Below are 21999 nucleotides of genomic sequence, written 5' to 3' on the forward strand. Positions count from 1 at the left end.
TTGAGCAATGTTCCTTCTATACCCAATTTGCTTAGAATTTTCATCATGAAAGGGTGCTGTATTTATCAAATGCTTTCTCTGCATCTGTTGAGAGAATCATGCTTTTTGTTCTTCAGTTTGTTAATGTGCCTAGGCGCTAGCCCCAGTGGGCATATTATTTGTCCACTCTGTCACAAGGACCACACAAAGACTGTGCAGTCCTCAGTATAATCTCAGATTCCCCAGAAATGTCCCTCACCAGATAACCAGGGAGCACTGATCATGTAGAGCCTCTCAAGGTAACTGCCCAAAGTCCCAGCCACACCCTGTGTCCTCCCACACAGCCTTAGTGTTTTCACAGTCCTGGCACACACAGGCCTCCCACAGTCATGAGCACCTAGCCTCCTATCTGTTCTCCCCACCAGATTCAGGAGTCTCCACTTGGTGGTTGCTGGGCCTGCACACAAGTTGGCGCAGCAGTTACGTATGTCCAAAATGGCGCCTGCTGTCTATCAGCTTTTACAGGATGCCCTTGCATGGTGATCAGGGAGAGAGAAAATGTGCTCCCCCTTTGTTTTTCCTCCTCTAGTTTGGCAGGTACACTATCCCCCATGGGCTCCAAGCCAGATCTCTCTAGGCTTTTCCTGCAGCTTTTTCACCAGTGGTTTGGGCTGCTGCAGTCTGGTCTCACCTTACTCTCCAGCACTGGTGTGGAGGCTCTTGGCTGCTGGAGTCCTGAGTTTTACGTTTTCTCGCCCACCACTGTGTCCCTTCAGCTTGCATAAGAGTTTATTCTTCCCTCTCTGAGGCTTCTTAACCTGATTGATTCCAGCTCTTGTTAAATGTTCTGGATCTTTTAAGTTCTTTTTTGTCGTCTTTGTAGCATTTGACCCTGTGGCGATGACAGGATGTCTTCTCTTTCTTTGTTGACTTTTCTTTCACCCTTTCCTTAAATGTTGCTTTTCCCCTGTGATGGTGCCATTCCCAGATCTATGTTATTAATTTTACCATCCAATAAATATTTATTGATTGCTTACTGTGTGCTGTCTTAAGGACTTATCAGTAAAGAGGACAGGTATATTATCTTCTGGTGGGGAAGATAAGTACTGAAGAAATAATGAATGATGTGATGAATGTTATGAAAAGATAGTACACTTCCATTGTACCAGCACAGGCTGAGGATGGGTCAGGAAAAGCTTTCTGGGTTGGGTGTGTAGCCTATTGGTTCATGTTTCGGTTATGATACCTACATTCCACATAGGAATACCTGGATTAGATACTCCACTCTGGCTCCTGACTCCATTTTCCTGCTAATGCAGACCCTGGCAACTGTGGTGGCTTAATTGATTGGGTTCTTGCCACCATGTGGGAGACCTGGATTGAGTTCCTGGCTCCTGGCTTTCCTGCAGAGGGAACCTTTGGGGAATAAACCAGCAAATGAGAGTGCTCACTGTCTGCCTGTCAAACAAATAAGTGAGTAACAATAATAAGGAAAAAAAAGCTTTCTAATTCTGAGGTGTACCCAACACTGAGATATGAATTCCACATGTCCTCTGAGTTGCAGAGTTGTACATACAACTTCCCCCCACTTCCTAATCTGCCTTGGGCCCTTTAAGATCAGTGTGTCTGAAATGTAATTTTGTATCTATTAATGTTGAGTGAGGGAGAGGTGGATGAATGAATGCATTGGGATGGAAAGTGATGAGAAAAAAGGCCATAAATTATATGGAGCCAAATTATGAGAAGGCATAGACTGTCATACTGAAAGTATTTATAGACTTTGTTCAGTGTGCTGGCAATGTCCAACCAGTAGAAGTTTAGAGTAGGAACATGAAAGCATCAGGAAGGATAGTGTCCATTTGTAAGATTGATTATAGAGTGGATTGTGCATCATTTGTAGTTCTTGCTTACTAAAGGAGAAATCTAAGGTCTGATCTTTGGTATTAACATCATTAAATATTTATTGTTTGTATGAACTCATGCATGTGGGCCTCTTTTGTGAGCCTTATTTGCTTCCTTTCCCATATGCATAAATCCTTTTAATTTTTAAAGGAATTTATTAATACATTAGGTTCTCAGGGTTACAGTAAATGCATAATAATTACTACAACACAGTTCTCATGTTAATGTGATATTAATATGAAGAGAACAGATTCAGTGTAGTTCATAGATACAAATCTAAGAATACAATAATACACCCTTCTCTCTACATAGAACTTAATTGTTCTTCAAGGTCTTACTCAAATGTTTCCTTCTCTGTGACATCTTCTTAATTTTACCTATACCTATACTCTCTGAGGATATTGCTCTTAGGTTTTTTTTTTTTTTTTTTTTTTTTAAGGTTTATTTATTTATTTATTTGAAAGGCAGAGTTCCAGAGAGAGAAGCAGACAGGGAGAGAGAGATCTTCCATCTGCTGGTTCACTCCCAAATGGCCGGTGCTGGGCCAGGCTTTAGCCAGGAGCCAGGAGTTTCCTCTGGGTCTCCCATGCAGGTAGCAGGGGCCCAGGAACTTGAGCCATCTTCCACTGCTTCCCAGGCCGGGACTCAAACTGGCAAACATATGGTATGTCAGGACTGCTGCCCGTGGCTTAGCCCACTGTGCCACAGTGCCGGCCCCTGCTGTCAGGTTTCTATTTTCATTGTATTTATCTAAATAGATTTATAATGTTAGGGCAAGGAAAATGTATTAAATCCATGTTTATTCTTTACTGTGTTTTCCTAATGCCTGGTATATGATAGATACTAAGAGAGGAGCATGTTGCTAAGGGTTAGTGTAAGATATGATCTCAGTGTTAGAAATGCTTTTTAACCCTTGAGAAATTAGTGTTTGGGCCGGTGTTGTGGCACAGTAGGTTAAGCCTCTGTCTGCAGCACTAGCATTCCATATGGGTACTAGTTTGTGTCCTGGCTGCTCCACTTCTGATCCTGCACCCTGCTGATGGTCTGGGAAAATAGTGGAAGATGGCCCAAGTGCTTGGGCCCTGGCACCCATGTGGGAGACCCAGAAGTTCCTGGCTCCTGGTTCTGGCCTGGCCCAGCTCTGGCTGTTGCAGCCATTTGGGGAGTGAACCAGCATATAGAAGACCTCTCTCTGTGTCTCTCCCCCTCTCTGTCTGTGACTCTGCCTGTCAAATAAATGAATAAATCTTAAAAAAATCAGTATTCTGGCCGGCGCCACGGCTCACTAGGCTAATCCTCCGCCTTGTGGCGCCGGCACACTGGGTTCTAGTCCCAGTCGGGGCACCGATCCTGTCCCGGTTGCCCCTCTTCCAGGCCAGCTCTCTGCTGTGGCCAGGGAGTGCAGTGGAGGATGGCCCAAGTCCTTGGGCCCTGCACCCCATGGGAGACCAGGAGAAGCACCTGGCTCCTGCCATGGGATCAGCGCGGTGCGCCAGCCGCAGCGCACCGGCCACGGCGGCCATTGGAGGGTGAACCAACGGCAAAAGGAAGACCTTTCTCTCTGTCTCTCTCACACTGTCCACTCTGCCTGTCAAAAAAAAATCAGTATTCTGATAATGGAGGGGACAGCCACACAGACAGTACAAGTTACCAGAAGTGTTGTGAGTTGTTTTCAAAACAAATTGAGGTAAAGAATCATGCCTTTTTGTTTTATTTAGGGAATATTTCAGTTAAATAATTTTTCCTTTCTCTAATAATTGGTTGTGCTTATATACCTTTATTGCCTCTGGTTCACAATGCAGTTTGCCTGACAGCACCAAGAATACTTGGTGCTTGGAATATTAGATTATAAAATATAAAACACTAGAGTGTATGACCTAAAATTTGTGATCTGCCATTCTTAGTTTAGGATATAGTAGATAGATAAGAAAAATATTGATTAAAATAAATGTGTATTTATGAGTTGAGGCTCTGGTAAAGTCTTTTCCATTGAGGATTAGGCATTTATTATGGGGAATGTACTGGGCATATTTCAAAAGGGTTACTTTTCCCCTTCAGCCTAGCAAAGACATGAAGTAGTTTTTCTTTGGTTTCTGAAGGTAAAATCTTTGAAAGTGTAGGGGCTACATAAGACTGGCCATGAGGAATTTCTCATCATAGGCTAGTACATTCTCAGATCTCAGCAAATATTCAAAATTACCATATAAGTGCAGTTACTAGTTTTTGGCTCCAGAAACTTCTATAACCGGGTGAGCTGAACTCAACTATTTTTGTCTGTATTTGAGGTGGCAGTTTGCCCTAAGACCTCAATTCTCTGGTGAGTGCAGAAGGAGTTGTTGATTTTTCATGGAAGGGTAGAGTGTCAGTCTACATGACAAAACTGAAACCAGATGTCTGATTAAGATATTAATCACAAACATCTTTGTAGTAAATTATTTGGGAATATAACAGGATTTTATGCTTGCTGTTGAATTTTGTTTTAGTCTCTTTCTTCCTCTCACGTGTTTTTGTTTGTTTTTTTTTTACAGTTCAGTAATATATTTTAAGTAATTTGATTTTTTAACAGCTGCCAAGAAGAAGGTGCATTTTGGTAGTATACATGATGCAGTACGAGCTGGAGATGTAAAGCAGCTTTCAGAAATAGTGGAACGTGGAGCCAGCATTAATGAAGTTGATGTTCTCCATAAATTTACCCCTTTACATTGGGCAGCACATTCTGGAAGTTTGGAGGTAAGAAGCTATACACAGGGGCCGGTGCTGTGGTGCAGTGGGTTAATGTCCTGGCCTGAAGCACCGACATCCCTTATGGGCACTGGCTTGAGACCCAACTGCTGCACTTCCAACCCAGCTCTCTATTATGGCCGGTGAAAGCAGTATAAGATGGCCCAAGTCCTTGGGCCCCTGCACCCACGTGGGAGACCAGGAAGAAGCTCCTGGCTCCTGCCTTCCGTTCGGCGCAGTTCTGGCCATTGCGGCCAATTGAGGAATGAACCTCTCTCTCTCTCTGCCTCACCTCTCTTGTGTAACTCTGACTTTCAAATAAACAAATAAATCTTTTTTTTAAAAAAGAAGCTATACATATTATGAAACTGAGGCAAATTGACAGCAATTGTGGTTTTCAAATTTAGTGAACAGAGATGAATCTTATGCTAGATGCTGCAAATATTTTTCTTTTTGATGAGTCTATAGTACTTGTGCCTTTTGCTTTATTCAGGCTTTAGAGCAAATTATCGCAGAACTTAGTGTCATAAAATAACCATGTGTTTATGTTCATGAGTGAACCAGGAATTTTAATTTCAGGCACAGTTTATCTCTGGGTCATAATTTCTAGGACTTCAGCTGGCAGATTCAAAAGGTGCAGCTTGAATCTTCTGAACACTTGTTTACTCAGATGGCTGATTTTTGCTCACTGAATTGGGCACCTTAATTTCTTTCCATATGGGCCTTTTTGTGAGGTTTCTCCATATGGGCTGGTTTGCACTTCCTCACATTATTATGGTGACTAGAGTCCAAAGATAGGCAGAGGTGATAACTTACATAGGATAGCATAGTGAATAACTTTTCTAATGTTTTTACAATAGTGTTTACAAATTTTTAGAAAGGAAATTGAATACTATAGGTGTATTTAAAGTCTGTGAGCATCCTAGGTGCTGTTTCTCACCTTCAAACTCCAGAGATAAATATTGTATGGACTTTGGAATTGTTTATTCCCACTATGTTGTATTCTGTTATCACTTATGATTATGTAATTGTTTTGAATGACATACTTTATATAAATGACATCACATTATGTGCATCATTCTGTAGCTTGCTTTTTGTCTGTTTCAATTTTTTTGAGTTTTAACCATGTGGTTACATATATGTACTCGTGTTCATTTCTTTTAGTCATTTTAGAGTAGTTTATTCTCAGACTGATACCAGAATTTATCCATTTTTCTGTTGATGGATATTTAGTTGGTTTCAGTTTTTAGCTAGTACAAACAATGCTTAGTGAATATTTTTATTTAGGTCTTTTGGGCTCTGTACAAGGTCAACTGGAATTTTTGATTCAAGGTTTTATGTGAGAAGCCTTTTTTTTTTTCAATTAATTTATTTATTTTGAAAGAGTTACAGAGAGAGAGGGAGAAACAAAGATTTTTCCCTCTGCTGGTTGACTACCCAGATGGCAGCAATGGCCAGCACTTGGCCAGGCTGAAGCCAGGAGCCCCAAGCTTCATCTGGATCTTTCACATGGGTGGCAGGAGTCCAAACACTTGGGCCATCTTCTGCAGTTTTTCCCAGGCCATTAGCAGGGAGCTGGTTTGGAATTGGAGCAGCTAGGACTCAAACTGATGCCAATATTGAGTGCTGGTGTCTCAGGCAGTGGCTTCACCTTCTATGCCACAACACTGGGAGAAGCTTGTTTTAACTACAGTGTTCCCCAGCCTGTAGGCTGCAGAAAGTCTGTTCAGAATACAGTCTCTTTTTCACCTGTGCCACATACACACGCGCACACACACACAGATGGCTTTCTGTGAACACGGTTCTCTGTGTAATTTCTGTTCTGTTTGGACTTGTCTACTTCTTGTAACCAAATCTGGTCCACAGAATCTCCCTCTGCCAGTTTGTGAACCTCACAACTGTTAGTTTACACCCATTGTAAATAAGAAATTTTTGTTTAAGCCTTTCAGTATATCCCTCTCATTTGGGAGAAATGTACTTTGGTGGTTCCTGGGTGAGTATTCTCTGTTGTTTCTGCCCACATCCCTGTTTGATTTGCGTTTTGGCAGCTTTTTCATCTGTATTGTGGTTAGAGGTACAGATGTCTCCTGGTTTCATAAAAGTTGTAATTTTCTCTCTGTTTTTCCTCCACTATATTCAAATAGGACATCTTGATATTCTATTCATGTCATCTCTTTATGATACCCTTTCAGCCTTTCTGATCACTGCCACTTAGTCTCTCTTGGTTAATTCACCTTTCCATGTTCTTTATACCTCTGCCATCAACCTCTCTTCCCTACCTTATACTCTGTCCAGAAAGTCTTTTAGTCTTCCTTGGCTTTACTACTTCTACATTACTCATTTATTTGCTTTCTCTCCTGATTTCTGGATTATGTATTAAGTGCTTAATCAATAGCTCATGCATGTTTGTTACCTCAAATTCAGTTGGTCTAAAATTAAAACAATTTTTTAAAAGATTTATTTTATTTATTTGAAAGATAGAGTTACAGAGAGAGGTAGAGACAGAGAGGTCTTCTATCCACTGGTTCACTCCCTAGATGGTTACAACGACCGGAGCTATGCCGATCCGAAGCCAGGAGCCAGGAGCTTCCTCCAGGTGTCCCTCACAAGCACTTGGGCCCTCTTCTACTGCTTTCCCAGGCCATGACAGAGAGCTAGATCGGAAGAGAAGCAGCCAGGACTAGAACCAGCACCCATATGGGATGCCGGCACTTCAGGCTAGGACTTTAACCCACTGAGCCACAGTGCCAGCCCCAAAACCATTGTTTTTTAAAAAAGATTTATTTATTTATTTGCAAGGCAGAGTGACACAGAGGGAAGGAGGGAGAGAGGAAAGGAGAGAGAGAGAGAGAGAGAGAGAGAGAGAGAGAGAGAGAGAGAGAGAGAGAGAGATTGATTTTCTATCTACTGATTGACTCCCCAAATGACTGCAATGGCTGGTGTTGGGCCAAGCTGAAGCCAGGAGCATGGAACTTAATCCAGGTTTCCTAAGTAGGGGCCCAAGTTCTTGGGCCATCACTTGTTTCTTCCCACATGCGTCAGCAGGGACCTGGACTGGAAGTGGAGCAGCTGAGACTAAAATTGGCACTCTGATATGTGATGCCAGCATTGTAAGCAGTGGCTTAACTCACAGCACCACAGTGCCAGCCCCAAACCATTATTCTTTTCCCTTCTTTTCTTAGTTTCCCAAGGTAGTAGCCTTTGAATTATTTATTTATTTTTTTTTAAGATTTATTTATTTTACTTGAAAGAGTTACACAGAGAAAGAAGGAGAGGCATAAAGAGAGAGAGATCTTCCATCCGATGGTTCACTCCCCAGTTGACTGCAACTGCAAGAGCTGCGCTGGTCTGAAGCCAGGAGCCAGGATCTTCTTCCGGGTCTCCCACGTGCGTGCAGGGATCCAAACATTTGGGCCATCTTCTACTGCTTTCCCAGGCCATAGCAGAGAGCTGGATCAGAAGTGGAGCAGTTGGGACTCAAACTGGTATCCGTATGGGATGCTGGCACTGTAGGCGACAACCTTACCAGCTACACCACAGCATCGGCCCCAGCCTTTGAATTATTTTTGAGTTGTCTCAATATTTTACAGAAATAAAACTCATTATTTTAAGATTTATTTAAAAAATCAGAGAAGAGGAGGAAAGACACAGAGAGAGAGAGATCTTCCATCCACTAGTTCACTCTCTAAATGGAATTAACAGCCAGGGCCGGGCCAGGCTGAAGCCAGGAGCCAGGAGCTTTATCTTTTTCTTCTTTCCTTCCTTCCTTCCTTCCTTCCTTCCTTCCTTCCTTCCTTCCTTCCTTCCTCCCTCCCTCCCTCCCTCCCTCTCTCTCTCTCTCCCCCTTTCTCTTTCCCTCCCTCTCTCCCTCTCTCCCCTCCCTCCCTCCCTCCCTCCCTCCCTCCCTCCTTTCTTCCTTCCTTCCTTCCTTCCTTCCTTCCTTCCTTCCTTCCTTCCTTCCTTCCTTTCTTTCTTTCCTTTTTTCTTTCTTTCTTTCTGTCTCCCTCCCTTCCTCCCTCCTTCCCTTTTTTCCTTCCTTCTTTCTTTCTTTCATTTCATTTTATTTTATTTCATTTTTTATTATTTTATTTTTATTTTAGAGGTAGAATTATAGACAGTGAGAGAGAGAGACAGAGAGAAAGGTCTTTCTTCCACTGGTTCACTCCCCAAATGGCTGCAACAGCTGGAACTGTGTGTATCCGAAGCCAGGAGCCAGGAGCTTCTTCTGGGTCTCCCACGTGGGTGCAGGGGCCCAAGCACTTGGGCCATCTTCTACTGCTTTCCCAGGCCATAGCAGAGAGCTGGATTGGAAGAGGGGCAGCTGGGACTGGAACTCGTACCCAAATGGGATGCTGGCCCTGCAGACGGAGGATTAACTTATTGCACCATGGTGCTGGCCCCGAGCTCTTTTGTTCTATTTCTTCATACAGTGTGTAAGACATTACTATAAATGGTAGTCACTGCTATGTTCTGTGGAACACTAATTGTATTTTAGTAGCCCTTGTACAACCTCCTTTTATCATTCCTTCCTCAGTCTCTAGTAATCAGTTTTCTAAGTTCAGATCAGCTTCTTTTAAGTTAAACAGATTTTCTGTTTCCTCAATTTCATTTCTTTGTATTTATCTAAGAGAAATGCAGAATCAGTATGTGAATGTTTATAGTGACTTTATTCTGCTGTACCTTAGCATAAATATTTGCTGAATGAATGAATGATTTATTGTGACTGTTAGCAAGATTGGGCTTTTACAAATATTCTATTGGTTGTAGACAAATGGTACCTAAATGATAAATCTTTTAAACAAATGATATGGCTCTGACAGATGTGACATTGTATCTCAGTGATACAATCAATTCTTAACAAAAAAGAGGCTTCTTGGGGATAGAATCCACAAATTTGAACATGTAGAGATAGTAACATCATTATGTGTGGCATAGACTTGTAAGTACTCTGTTATATTGAAACTTAGATTAAGTTAAAAAAAATTCTGAGATACATCTGACCACACCCACCCCTTTTAATAAAACACTTAACTTTTTAAATAGTCTGATCAGTGTAACAACATTTCTTTTGGTATAAACCTGTGCCCCTGCACCTGGTACCCAGTGCTGAGCCTCCCCCCTCCCAGGAAAACCTAGGAGCTGACCTCCCCCCGGCCCTGGACCCTTGAGGGGACTGGAGGGCTAGGCCAAGGGTTTTTCATGCCCCCACCTGGTGAAGAGTCATCCCCCTCCCCCGAGCCCGCCCAGCTGGGCACAGGCCTAGAGGTGACCAATAAAGCATTAGGGACAGAAAACAAACAAACAAACAAACAAACAAAAAAAAACTTCTTGACCTATTTAGGATTTATGGTAGAGATTGAAGACTAGCAGCTTTTTATGAAGTTTGCTCACTATATGTGTTTTGTTTGGCTTGTATAGTGTTTTTTTTTTTTTCTTTAAGGTTTATTTATTTATTTTGAAAGAGTTATAGAGAGGGAAGGAGAGAGAGATATCCTTCATCTCCTGGTTCCCTCTCCAGGTTGCTGCAACGGCCGGTGCTGGACCAGGCTGAAGCCAGGAGACAGGAGCTTCATCTTGGTCTCCCATGTGGTTGGCTGGGGCCCAAATACTTGTGCCATCTTCCAGTGCTTTTCTCAGTACATTAACACAGAGCTGGATGGGAAGTGGATCAGTTGGGACATGAACCAGTGCCCATATGGGATGCTGGCATTGCAGGTGGCACCATTGCCTGCTACTCCACCAGTCCCAACTTGCCTAGTATTGATTAAACAGAATATTTGCCAACTTTGTGTGTGTGTGTGTGTGTGTATGTATGTATGTATATAATATGTATATAAATTAAAGATTTATTTATTTGAAAGGCTGAGTTACATACACACACACAGAGAGAGAGAGAGAGAGAGAGAGAGAGAGAATCTTCCACCCACTGTTTGACTCCCTAAATGGCCACAACAGCCAGGGGTGGGCCAGGCCAAAGCCAGGAGCCAGGAGCCAGGAGCTTCATCTGGGTCTCTCATGTTGGTGCAGGGGCCCAAGTATTTGGGCCATCTTCTGCTTTCCCAGGCATATTAACAGGGAGCTGTATCCAAAGTGGAGTGGCTGGAACTTGAACTGGTGCCCATATGGGGCACGAGCATCCCAAGTGGTAACTTAACTGGCTATGCTACAATGCTGTCCTCTATTTACCAACTTTGGATGGACATTTCAGTCATAGTAACAACTGGCTAAAATTAAGTAGCATCTGTACCTTATGAACAAGAAAAATTATCTTCATTTTGCTACAATTAGTACTGCTTGTTATTATTTTCCCAACAGTGAGGCCAAATCTTGGTTTCCTTGTCATTGTGCTTGTACCTTTTTCATTTGACCTTAAACCTGGTATCCTAATTCACTTAGGATGCTTCTCAGGTTACAATAGGAATTTCATGATAATAGACTAAATTTAAATATATAGCAAGGTTAAAACATAGGCTTTTTCACTTACCATTTTCTTAGTGTCTTCATTGGCTACTGTGGCATGGAGCTGATATCACGCAAGTAACTTCAAGAGGTTGGACAGCAGCTCACATAGCTGCAATTAGAGGTCAAGATGCTTGTATGCAGGTAATAATCACTTGGGGATTTTTTAAATTCAATAAGCTGGATTACTTTAGCATTGTTCTGTTGGGGTATTGCGATTATTCTATTTGATCCAGTAGATTTATGTTCTAAACAAGAACTTGCTAGATTCTATGACTCAGATATTTTGATACTAACTATCCACTTATATGGTATGAGACCAGTGATTCTTTTATTTCTGAAGTAGTTGGCCATCTGGATTGTTTTGAGACACATCACAGTCATGCCTAGATGATCTCCTTTCTAGTTTGCTGTTATGTTCTGAACGTTTGTTTTTCCCCAAATAAATACAAGTGTCACTTTGTATATATAGGGGATTGGCTACAGGATCCCCCACGGCTACCAAAATCTATAGATGTTCAAATCTCTTATATTCAATGGTGTAGCATATGTGTATACTCCATGTATATCTTCTCATAGACTTTAATTTATCTGTAGATTATTTAAACATTATGTACATGCTACATAAATAAAAGTTACAGTATGCAATTTAGGGAATATGACAAGGAAGAAGGTTTGTATATGTTCAATATAAAAGTTTTTTTCCTGATGTTTTCTGTTGTGTGTTATATGTATGTGAAACCTTTAAATATGGAGGCATGACTCAATATGTTGAAATCTTAATCCCAAGGTGATAGTATTAGGAGGTAGGGCATTTGGGAAAGCTGTTAGTTATGAAGACTTTGCTGACATGAGTGGGATTAGTATCTTTATAAAAGAAACTCTCTTCCCGGAGAACTAGCTCACCCCTTAAACTGAATGTGAGGATGCAGTGAGAAGGCGCTGTCTAGGCAGAATGGGCCGCCACCAGACAAAAAATTTGTTAGCACTTTGATCTTGGAATTCTATCTTCAGAGTTGTGAGAAATAAATTTTTATTGTTTATAAGCTGTCCAATTTAGAGGATTTTGTTGTAGCTGCCTGAACAGACTGAGGCACTTGCCATGCCTAAAATTCCTTATTTAATTTATTTCCTGACCAGAGTAACACATTAGCATGTGGCAGGATCTAGTTTATTAGAGAATCTACATTTAATCAATGTATAAAGTAGACTGGAATTTGGAAGAATAGAGTTGTATAAGCAAACAGTCTGCCAGTAAGAAGCCTGGGATTTTGTTTGAAGTGATAGAAATTCTACTCAGTGAATTATAAAACAATACAAAGAAAAGTCTATGATTAAGGGTTTTTTATGATTAGAGTTTTAATGAAAAATATAGAAGAGAAGAATTTTAGCCAGCGCCGCGGCTCAACAGGCTAATCCTCTGCCTTGCGGTGCTGGCACACCGGGTTCTAGTCCCGGTCGGGGCGCCGGATTCTGTCCTGGTTGCCCCTCTTCCAGGCCAGCTCTCTGCTGTGGCCAGGGAGTGCAGTGTAGGATGGCCCAAGTCCTTGGGCCCTGCACCCCATGGGAGACCAGGAGAAGCACCTGGCTCCTGGCTTCGGATCAGCGCGGTGTGCTGGCCGCAGCGCCGGCCATGGCGGCCATTGGAGGGTGAACCAATGGCAAAAGGAAGACCTTTCTCTCTGTCTCTCTCTCTCTCTCATTGTCCACTCTGCCTGTCCAAAAAAAAAAAAAAGAATTTTAGAATTTGGGAGAGGTTTGAGAAATTATAAATGGAGGAAATAAAACATCAGTTAAGCCTAAAAACCAGATTGATTTTTATAAATAAGAAGTGTTGTAAGCAAGAAATATGTTCAGATCCATTAAAAGTAATGCATTATCACTTATTCAATATTTTTTAATTTGTCAACAACAGTCTTTCGTGCATCATCTCATTTGATACAACAATTCTATGAATTCTTCTTTTCATAGATCAGGAAACTGATTCAGAATGTTAAATTCTTTGCTTATATCACTGACAAAGTCAGAATTTGAACCTAGACTCGCCCTATTAATCTCTGTGATGTACTTCTTTTTATAAAGATTTATTTATTTACTTGAAAGTCACTTACACAGAGAGAAAAGGAGAGGTAGAGAGACAGAGAGAGAGGTCCTCCTTCAACCGGCTCACTCCCCAGTTGGCTGCAATGGCTGGAGTTGTGGTCTTTTTCTTCCCAGAGCTTTTGTGGTGCTTTTTGGTACTATTTTGTGTAAAAATATTTTGTGTATGTCCTAATTCCCTGAGTTGATAGGTCTTTATGTTGTGACTTTTTTTTAATTTGAAATTCCAATTATCTTACAGATTTATTTATTTGAAAGGCAGAGTTACACAGAGAGAGGAGAGGCAGAGAGAGAAAGAGAGAGAGAGAGAGAGAGAGAGAGAGAGAGAGAGAGGTCTTCCAACTGCTAGTCCACTCCCCAATTGGCCTCACTGCTGGAGCTGTGCCAATTTGAAGCCAGGAGCCAGGAGCTTTTTCCAGGTCTTCCATGTGGGTGAAGGGGCCCAAGAACTTGGGCCATTTTCTGCTGTTTTTCCAGGTGCGTTAGGGAGCTGGATCAGAAGTGGAACAGCTGTGCCCATATAGGATGCCGGTGTTGCACCCTCTATGCTACACTGCTTAACCCTCTACCCTGCTGGCCCCAAGGCAGTGGCTTTAACCATTAGGCCACACTGCTGGCCCCTAGGTTTTACTCTTACTATTGTACATTCATTTGATAAATTTATAATGATATTTATTTACCATCTAGGTATCGTACAAAATAGTTTCACCTGTTCTAAAAATCCTCTATTCTCTACCTAGTCATCTTTCCCTATCCTCTAACCTGGAGACACTAATATTCTTTCTGTCTCCATAGTTTTACCTTTTCCAGAATGTCATATAGTTGGAGATTATACAGTATGTAGCCTTTTCAGACTGGTTTATTTAATATGCATTTAAATATCCTCCTTGTCTTTTTCGTTGCTTGATAGCTCGTTTCTTTTTTGTGCTGAATAATGCTCATTGGCTGGATGAACCACAATTTATTTGTATTTATCCACAGAAGGACATCTTAATTACTTCCAAGTTTTGGCAAGTTTTGCTTAAACATCCAAGTTCAGGTTTTTGTACTGATAGAAGTTTTCAACTTTGAGTAATACCTAGGAGCATGATTGCTGGATTGTAAGTTCAGATTATGTTTAATTTAGTAAGAAGCTGCCAAACTGTTCTAAAGTGGCTGTACCATTTTGCCCTCCCAAATAGCAGTGAACAAGAGTTGTTGCTCTATATCCTTTTTAGAATTTGATGTTTTTGGTGTTCTGGATTTGGCGATTCTAATAGCTGTGTACTGTTTTCACATTGTTTTAATTTGCATTTCCATTATGACTTTGTGGAGCATTTTTTTGTATACCTATTTCCCATCTTTAAATCTGGTGAAGTCTGTGGTCAGGTCTTTGATATATATATATATATTTTTTAAATTTTTGACAGGCAGAGTGGACAGTAGAGGGAGACAGAGAGAGAAAGGTCTTCCTTTTTGCCGTTGGTTCACCCTCCAATGGCCGCCGCGGTAGGCGCGCTGCGGCTGGCGCACCGCGCTGATCCGATGGCAGGAGCCAGGTGCTTCTCCTGGTCTCCCATGGGGTGCAGGGCCCAAGAACTTGGGCCATCCTTCACTGCACCCCCTGGCCACAGCAGAGAGCTGGCCTGGAAGAGGGGCAACTGGGACAGGATCGGTGCCCCGACTGGGACTAGAACCTGGTGTGCCGGCGCCGCAAGGCAGAGGATTAGCCTACTGAGCCGCGGCGCCGGCCCTGATCTATTTTAAATTGGGTTGTTTTCTTGAATTTTAAGAGTTCTATGTATATTTAGGGTAACAGTCCATTACTGGCTGTGCCTTTTACAAATATTTTCCTCCAGTCTGTGATTTTTCATTTGTTCTCTTGACACTGTTTTTTGCAAAGCAACGATTCTTTTAAAAAAAGATTTATTTATTTATTTGAAAGTCAAAGTTACACAGAGAGAGAAGGAGAGTCAGAGAGAGGTCTTCCATCCGCTGGTTCACTCTCCAATTGGCCTCAATGGCTGGAGCTGTGCCAATCTGAAGCCAGGAGGCAGGAGCTTCTTCCAAGTCTCCCACGCGGGTGCAGAGGCCCAAGGACTTGGGCCATTTTCCACTGCTTTTCCAGGTCATAGCAGAGAGCTGGATAGGAAGTGGAGCAGCCAGGACTTGAACTGGCGCCCATATGTGATGCCGGCGCTGCAGGCGGCAACTCGACCTGCTATGCCACAGTGCCGGCTCAGCAATGATTTTTAATTTTAATGAAGTCCAATTTATCAACTCTTCGTCTCATGCGTTGTGCCTTTGGTGTACTTAAAAATCTATTGCCACACCCTGGATCATCTAGATTTTATTAGATGCTATCCTCTAGGAGTTTTATAGTTTTACACTTTACATTTAGGTCTGTAGTACATTTGGAGTTCATGTTTTTGAAAAGTGTAAGGTCTACTTGTAGATTCATTGTTTTTGCAGGTAAGTAGCCAGTTATTCGAGCAACATTTATTGAAAAGACGGTTATTATTGCCTTTGCTCCTTTGTCGAAGGTTGATTGACTACTATTACATGAGTCTATTTCCATTTATTCAGTTCCATTGATCTATTTGTTCTTTGGCCAATACCTCACTGTTTTGATTACTGCAGTTTTATGTTAAGTCTTGTGTTGACTATTCTAGGTCTTTTGCCTTTTTAAATAAAGTTTAATATCAATTTGCTAATATCCACAAAATACCTTGCTGAGATTTTAATTGGGACTAATAATTCTTTGAAATCAGCCACTTTGTATATGATATAGAGGGGTATGCTGTATGTTGCATTTTATTTGAAAGGCAAGGTGACAGGGGCGGGGTTTGGGGAGAGAGAGGGAGAGAGAGACACAGAGAGAGAGAGAGAGATCTTGCATCTGCTGGATCACTCTCCAAATGGCCACAACAGTTGGTATTGGGCTAAGGCTGAAGCCAAGAGCCAGGAGCCTCTTCTGGGTCTCAGATCCAGGTGGCAGGGACCCAGGCACTTGAGCAGTCATCTAATGCTTCCCAGGTGCATCAGCAGGATCTGGGTTAGAAGCAGAGTAGCCGAGACTTGAACCAGTGATCCAATAAAGGATGATGTCATGGCAAGTGGCAGCTTAACTTGTTGTGCCACAATGCCAGCCCCTATATTACACAATTTATGTATAGAAACAGGGCCAATTGCAAATTAAAATTAAAGCTTCTTACATGAAATTACAAGCTTGTTTGAGAGTTTGCAACTATTTACTTCAGTTAACTAAATCCTTTTGTTGAGTTTAAAACCCGGCTAATAAAAGATTCTGCTTTTGAAATTGTGGAAGTTTAGATTTCAGTTTTATTGGCTTAGCATTAAAATATTTTTCATTGTTATTAATCTGTGCTCCTGAAAGTATGCTTTGTAAGATGTATCACATGCTCAAATTAGGTTGTAAAGTTAGTTAAATGTCTCCGTAATGTTAAAAGAGAGCCTCAAGCATTTTTTTAAGGATTAGTTAACAATTCCCTGGTTTGCTTTTAGCATATATGTAAGAACATATATGATAATTTAGCTATAAGCTAAATTTCCAGCCTTTAGGTAATCTGCGTCTTTGGGGCCAGCTCTGTGGTGTAGTAGGCTAAGCTTCCACCTTTGGTGCTGGCATCACGTATGGGTACTGGTTCATGTCCCAGCTGCTCCTTTTCTGATCCAGCTCTCTGCTTGTGGTCTGGGAAAGCAGTAGAAGATGGTCCAGGTGCTTAGGGCCCTACACTCATGTGGGAGACTCAGAAGAAGCTTCTAGCTTCTAGCTTTGGATTGGCTCAGCTCCAGACATTGCTGTCATTTAGGGATTAAACCAGTGGATGGAAGACCTTTCTCTTTGTCTCTCCCTCTCTCTGTAGCTCTGCCTCTCAAATAGATAAATAAAATCTTTTTAAAAAAGTAATCTGCATCTTCATATATACTTGTGTAAGCTCATTTCCATTTCTCCATTTTTAGGCTCTTATAATCAATGGAGCAAATCTGGCAGCTCAAGATGACCGTGGATGTACTCCTTTACATCTCGCTGCAACTCATGGACATTCTTTTACTTTACAAATAATGCTCCGAAGTGGAGTGGTGAGGGACTCCTGTTAATTAGTGATTATATATAATCATATAGATGGGATAGTACTTGGTAGTCTGGTTATCTCTTCCTAACTTTTTAAAAATCTCTTATATGACTGGGAAAGTAATTTAGTTGTTCTCTTTAGCTTTTCCATCTTTAAACATGGAACAATAATTCAGATAAGTCTTCCCTACTGCCCTCTCCACCCCTCACCCCAAGTTGAGTAGTACAAAGGAATTTCACAAGCATTAGGTGGTTCTTCATTCCGGTTCAGAGTTTGGGAAGATTCTGAAGCTTCTAAACAAAGGTAACCAGGTGATTGTAAATCTTAATGAATTTTTCTCTACCTATGTGTATCTTTTAAAACTCTTATTTTTATGCTAATTTAGAAAACGATTTTTCTCTCCAGATGTTTCATTTATTTTTTGCAATATTTATTTTTAATATTGTTCAGTTGTGGTATAAAAAAATAGCCTCCTGGCATGGGCATTGTGGCAAAGCAGGTTAAGCTGATGCTTGGGAGGCCTGTATCCCATATTGAATGCTGGTTTGAGTCCTGGCTCCTTCACTTCCAGTCCAGCTCCCTGCTAGTGTCCCTGGGAAGCAGCATATGATGGCTCAAGTACTTGTGTTCCTGCCACCTATGGGGGAGACCTAGATGGAGTTCCTGGCTCCTGGCTTCATCTAGACCTAGCCCTGGCCATTGCACCTATTTGGGGATTATATCAGTAGATGTAGGAGCTCTCTGTCAATCTCCCTCTCTCTGTCACTTTGCCTTACAAATAAATTAATAAATATTAAAATATAGTAAAATCATATATGAAAATAATTACTTATTGATGACTTTATGGTAAGAGTTGAGTTTTTTTAATATAAACATTGGCACTCTGCTGAGATTTCAAATAAATTTGAAGAATGCTTTTATTTATTTATTTGACAGGCAGAGTTAGACAATGAGAGAGAGAGACAGAAAGAAAGGTCTTCCTTTTCCGTTGGTTCACCCCTCAAATGGCCGCTATGGCCAGCACAAGCATTGAGATCTTTAGAGAAAAAAAAATGAAAAAATGATTAATTTTTCAATAGTTCTTAATGTTTATGTTCTTAGTGATATGATTTGATTACTTCAATCAACTCATTTTATTAGAGATCTATGATTAGTAAAATTACTAGTTCTTTTTTTTTTTTTTTAAAGATTTATTTACTTGAAAGAGTTATAGAGAGAAGTAGAGACAGAGAGAAGTCTTCCATCTGCTGGTTCACTCCCCAAGTGACCACAAAGACTGGAGCTGAGTTGATCAGGAGCCAGGAGCTTCTTCTGGTTTTCCCATGTGGATACAGGGGCCCAAGGACTTGGGCCAGCCTCTGCTGCTTTCCCAGGCTCATTATCAGGGAGCTGGATCAGAAGTGGAGCAGCTGGGACTCAAACCGACACCCATATGAGATGCTGGTGCTGTAGTCCAGGGCTTTATTTAACCTGATGCACCACAGCACTGGCCCTGCGTTAAGTTGCTTTTTATTTTTTTAAAGATTTCTTTATTTTACTTGGAAGAGTTACACACACACACACACACAGAGAGAGAGAGAGAGAGAGAGAGAGAGAGAGGTCTTTCATTCATTGGTTCACTCCAGAATTGGCCACAACTGCCAGAGCTGCGCCTATCTGAAGCCAGGAGCCAGGAGCTTTTTCTGAGTCTCCCACGTGGGTGCAGGGGTCCAAGGACTTGGGCCATCTTCTACTGCTTTCCCAGGCCATAGCAGAGAGCTGGATAGGAAGTGGCGCAGCTGGGACTCTAACCAGCGCCCATATGGGATGCTGGCGCTGCAGATGGTGGCCTTACCCACTATGCCACAATGCTGGCCCCAAGTTGCTTTTTAAAAACCATTTTATATGACTAGTTATATTCTTTTTAAAAAGGTTATTTTATAATATATATTAATTATATATATAAAATATGTGTTGTAAAATTTCACTAGTATCTTATTAGCTTGTCTGTTCCAATCAGTGGTTGTAGTAAAATTTTTTCTATTATGTTTAGTTTTTGCCTTAAAGTTTTAAGAGAAGCCTCCAATTTTTATTTGCAAAAGTAAGCTGCTGGGCTCAGTGTTTTCTCTACAAAATGGGAAGGAACTGAGTGCTTGTGAATGTTACCTCTAGGATCCCAGTGTGACAGATAAGAGAGAATGGAAACCTGTACATTATGCCACTTTTCATGGGCGACTTGGCTGTTTGCAGCTTCTCGTTAAATGGGGATGTAGCATAGAAGATGTGGACTACAATGGAAATCTTCCAGGTATTCAACAAAAGCAAGTATTTTAGTTTTTCATTAATGTTAACATTTAAAATGTTCGGTCATAGTTAAAAATATCAATTGTCATCATTCTTCTAGTCCCTTATAAAACTAAAGTAATAATTATTTTGACATGAACCTTTTTCACTTTATATCATGCCAATGTTATGTACTCTTTGATTTTTTCTGGAACCGTAATCATCAAGAAGCAAATAGGCAAAATTAAACATAGGTTTATTCTTTGCACCAACTCATTTAACTTCATACCTCTCTTCCTTGCAGACAGTTTTTAAAATTTTATAAACAGTTTGTTGAAAACACTAGTGTATTTGAGTTAATATGCAACTGTAGTTGTTTATCCTGTGATAAGCTGACTAGCTGAGACCTAGACTCTACATACCCTATCTTCTATAAGAAATGCTATAGAAATTCAGAAAAGGGAGAGATTACAGTAAGATTAGAGTGAAAATGACACTTGAATTATATCTTACAGGAATTTTTTTTTTAAAGATTATTTGTTTATTTGAAAGGCAGAGTTACAGAGAGGCAGAGGCAGAGGCAGAGAGAGAGAGAGAGAGAGAGAAAAGTCTTGCATCTGGTGATTTGCTCTCCAAATGGCTGCAACTTCCAGAGCTGGGCCAATCCAAAGCCAGAAACCTGGAGCTTCTTCTGGGTCTACCACAAGAGTGCAAGGGCCCAAGGACTTGGACCATCTTCTGCTGCTTTCCCAGGCTATAGCAGAGACCTGGATCAGAAATGGAGCAGCCAGGACTTAAACATGCAACCATATGAAATGCCAGCACTACAGGTGGCCCTTTGCAGGAATCTTAAGAAGCAAACATATCAAGGGGAAATGATAAATCACTTTGATGTTTATAAGCTGTCTGGATCCCTGTAGAGTATCTAATTCTGTAGGCTGACATGCTGGACCTTCGTAATTCAACTCCTACCTACCTTCCTGGTCTCACTTCCTTTCTTTACCTTTCTTTACCTTGCTGCCTTTTTTTTTTTTTTAAGATTTATTTATTTATTTGCCAGGCAGAGTTACAGAGAGAGAGAGGGAGAGACAAAGAGAAAGGTCTTCCATCTGCTGGTCCATTTCCCAAATGGCCACAATGGCCGGAGCTAAGCAGATCTGAAGCCAGGAGCCAGGAATTTCTTCCAGGTGCAGGGACTCAAGCACTTGGGCTGTCTTCTACTGCTTTCCCATGCCGTGACAGAGAGCTGGATTGGAAAAGGAGCAGCTGGGACTCAAACCAGCAACCATATGGGGATGCCAGCGTTGCAGGCAGCAGCTTTACCTGCTACACCGCAGTACCAGCCCCTTTGCTTCGTTTTAAAGTACAACTGTTAGTGTTCATTTGATGATGGTCTGTTGGTATGAACTTTACTTTTTTTGTGTACCTGAAAAGGACTTTATTTTGCTTATTTTTAACTTTATTTTTCTCATTTTCTTTAAAAAATAGGATTTAAATTAAAATAAACTTTGAATATAGAAAAGTGCGAATTCAAATGCACAGCCCATTGAATTGTTATTTTTTAATCAGAATATCTGATCATTTTGTAATATTTTATTGTCTGCGCATTAAGAAAAATCCAACTTTTATTTAAATATGTATAATTCTTATATAATCATGTATATAACCATATATAGTATATTTTTTAAGATTTTAAAAAATTTATTTATTTGATGGGTAGAGCCATAGACAGTGAGAGGGAGAGACAGAGCGAAAGATCTTCCTTCCGTTGGTTCACCCCCCAAATGGCGGCTATGTCCGGAGCTACGCTGATCTGAAGCCAGGAGCCAGGTGCTTCTTCCTGGTCTCCCACTCAGGTGCAGGGCCCAAGCATCTGGGCCATCCTCCACTGCCTTCCCGGGCCATAGCAGAGAGCTGGACTGGAAGAGGAGCAACCGGGACTAGAAACCGACACCCATAAGGGATTCCGGCGCCGAAGGTGGAGGATTAGCCAGTGAGCCACGGCACCAGCCCCATATATAGTATATTTTATAATAATAGACTGCAGAGGTTAAGAATGTGGCCTCAGGATTAGATTGCTTGCATTCAAACTTCTCTCAGAATAATTCATTTTATATACAGTTGTTGAACACTTATTTATTTATTTATTTTTTTTGACAGGCAGAGTGGACAGTGAGAGAGAGAGACAGAGAGAAAGGTCTTCCTTTGCCGTTGGTTCACCCTCCAATGGCCACCGCGGTAGGCGCGCTGCGGCCGGCACACCGCGCTGATCCGATGGCAGGAGCCAGGTGCTTATCCTGGTCTCCCATGGGGTGCAGGGCCCAAGGACTTGGGCCATCCACCACTGCACTCCCTGGCCACAGCAGAGAGCTGGCCTGGAAGAGGGGCAACTGGGACAGGATCGGTGCCCCGACTGGGACTAGAACCCGGTGTGCCGGCGCTGCAAGGCGGAGAACACTTATTTTATGTTAATACGTCTTCTAAGAACTGGGGATATCAC

General features: G+C 41.5%; 1 protein-coding gene across 1 annotated transcript in view; it reads left to right on the plus strand.

Moving 5' to 3' along the window:
- Positions 1 to 21999, plus strand: part of ANKRD42 (ankyrin repeat domain 42) — a 96348-nt gene that overhangs the window by 8245 nt on the left and 66104 nt on the right. Inside the window, exons 3-6 of the mRNA XM_062197575.1 lie at positions 4448 to 4611; positions 11098 to 11205; positions 17125 to 17244; positions 19389 to 19524. Coding sequence (XP_062053559.1) covers positions 4448 to 4611; positions 11098 to 11205; positions 17125 to 17244; positions 19389 to 19524 — 528 coding nt within the window. The remainder of the gene's footprint in view (positions 1 to 4447; positions 4612 to 11097; positions 11206 to 17124; positions 17245 to 19388; positions 19525 to 21999) is intronic.

Source organism: Lepus europaeus, chromosome 7, assembly GCF_033115175.1.
Source record: "Lepus europaeus isolate LE1 chromosome 7, mLepTim1.pri, whole genome shotgun sequence".
In the NCBI taxonomy this organism is placed as follows: Eukaryota; Metazoa; Chordata; class Mammalia; order Lagomorpha; family Leporidae; genus Lepus; species Lepus europaeus.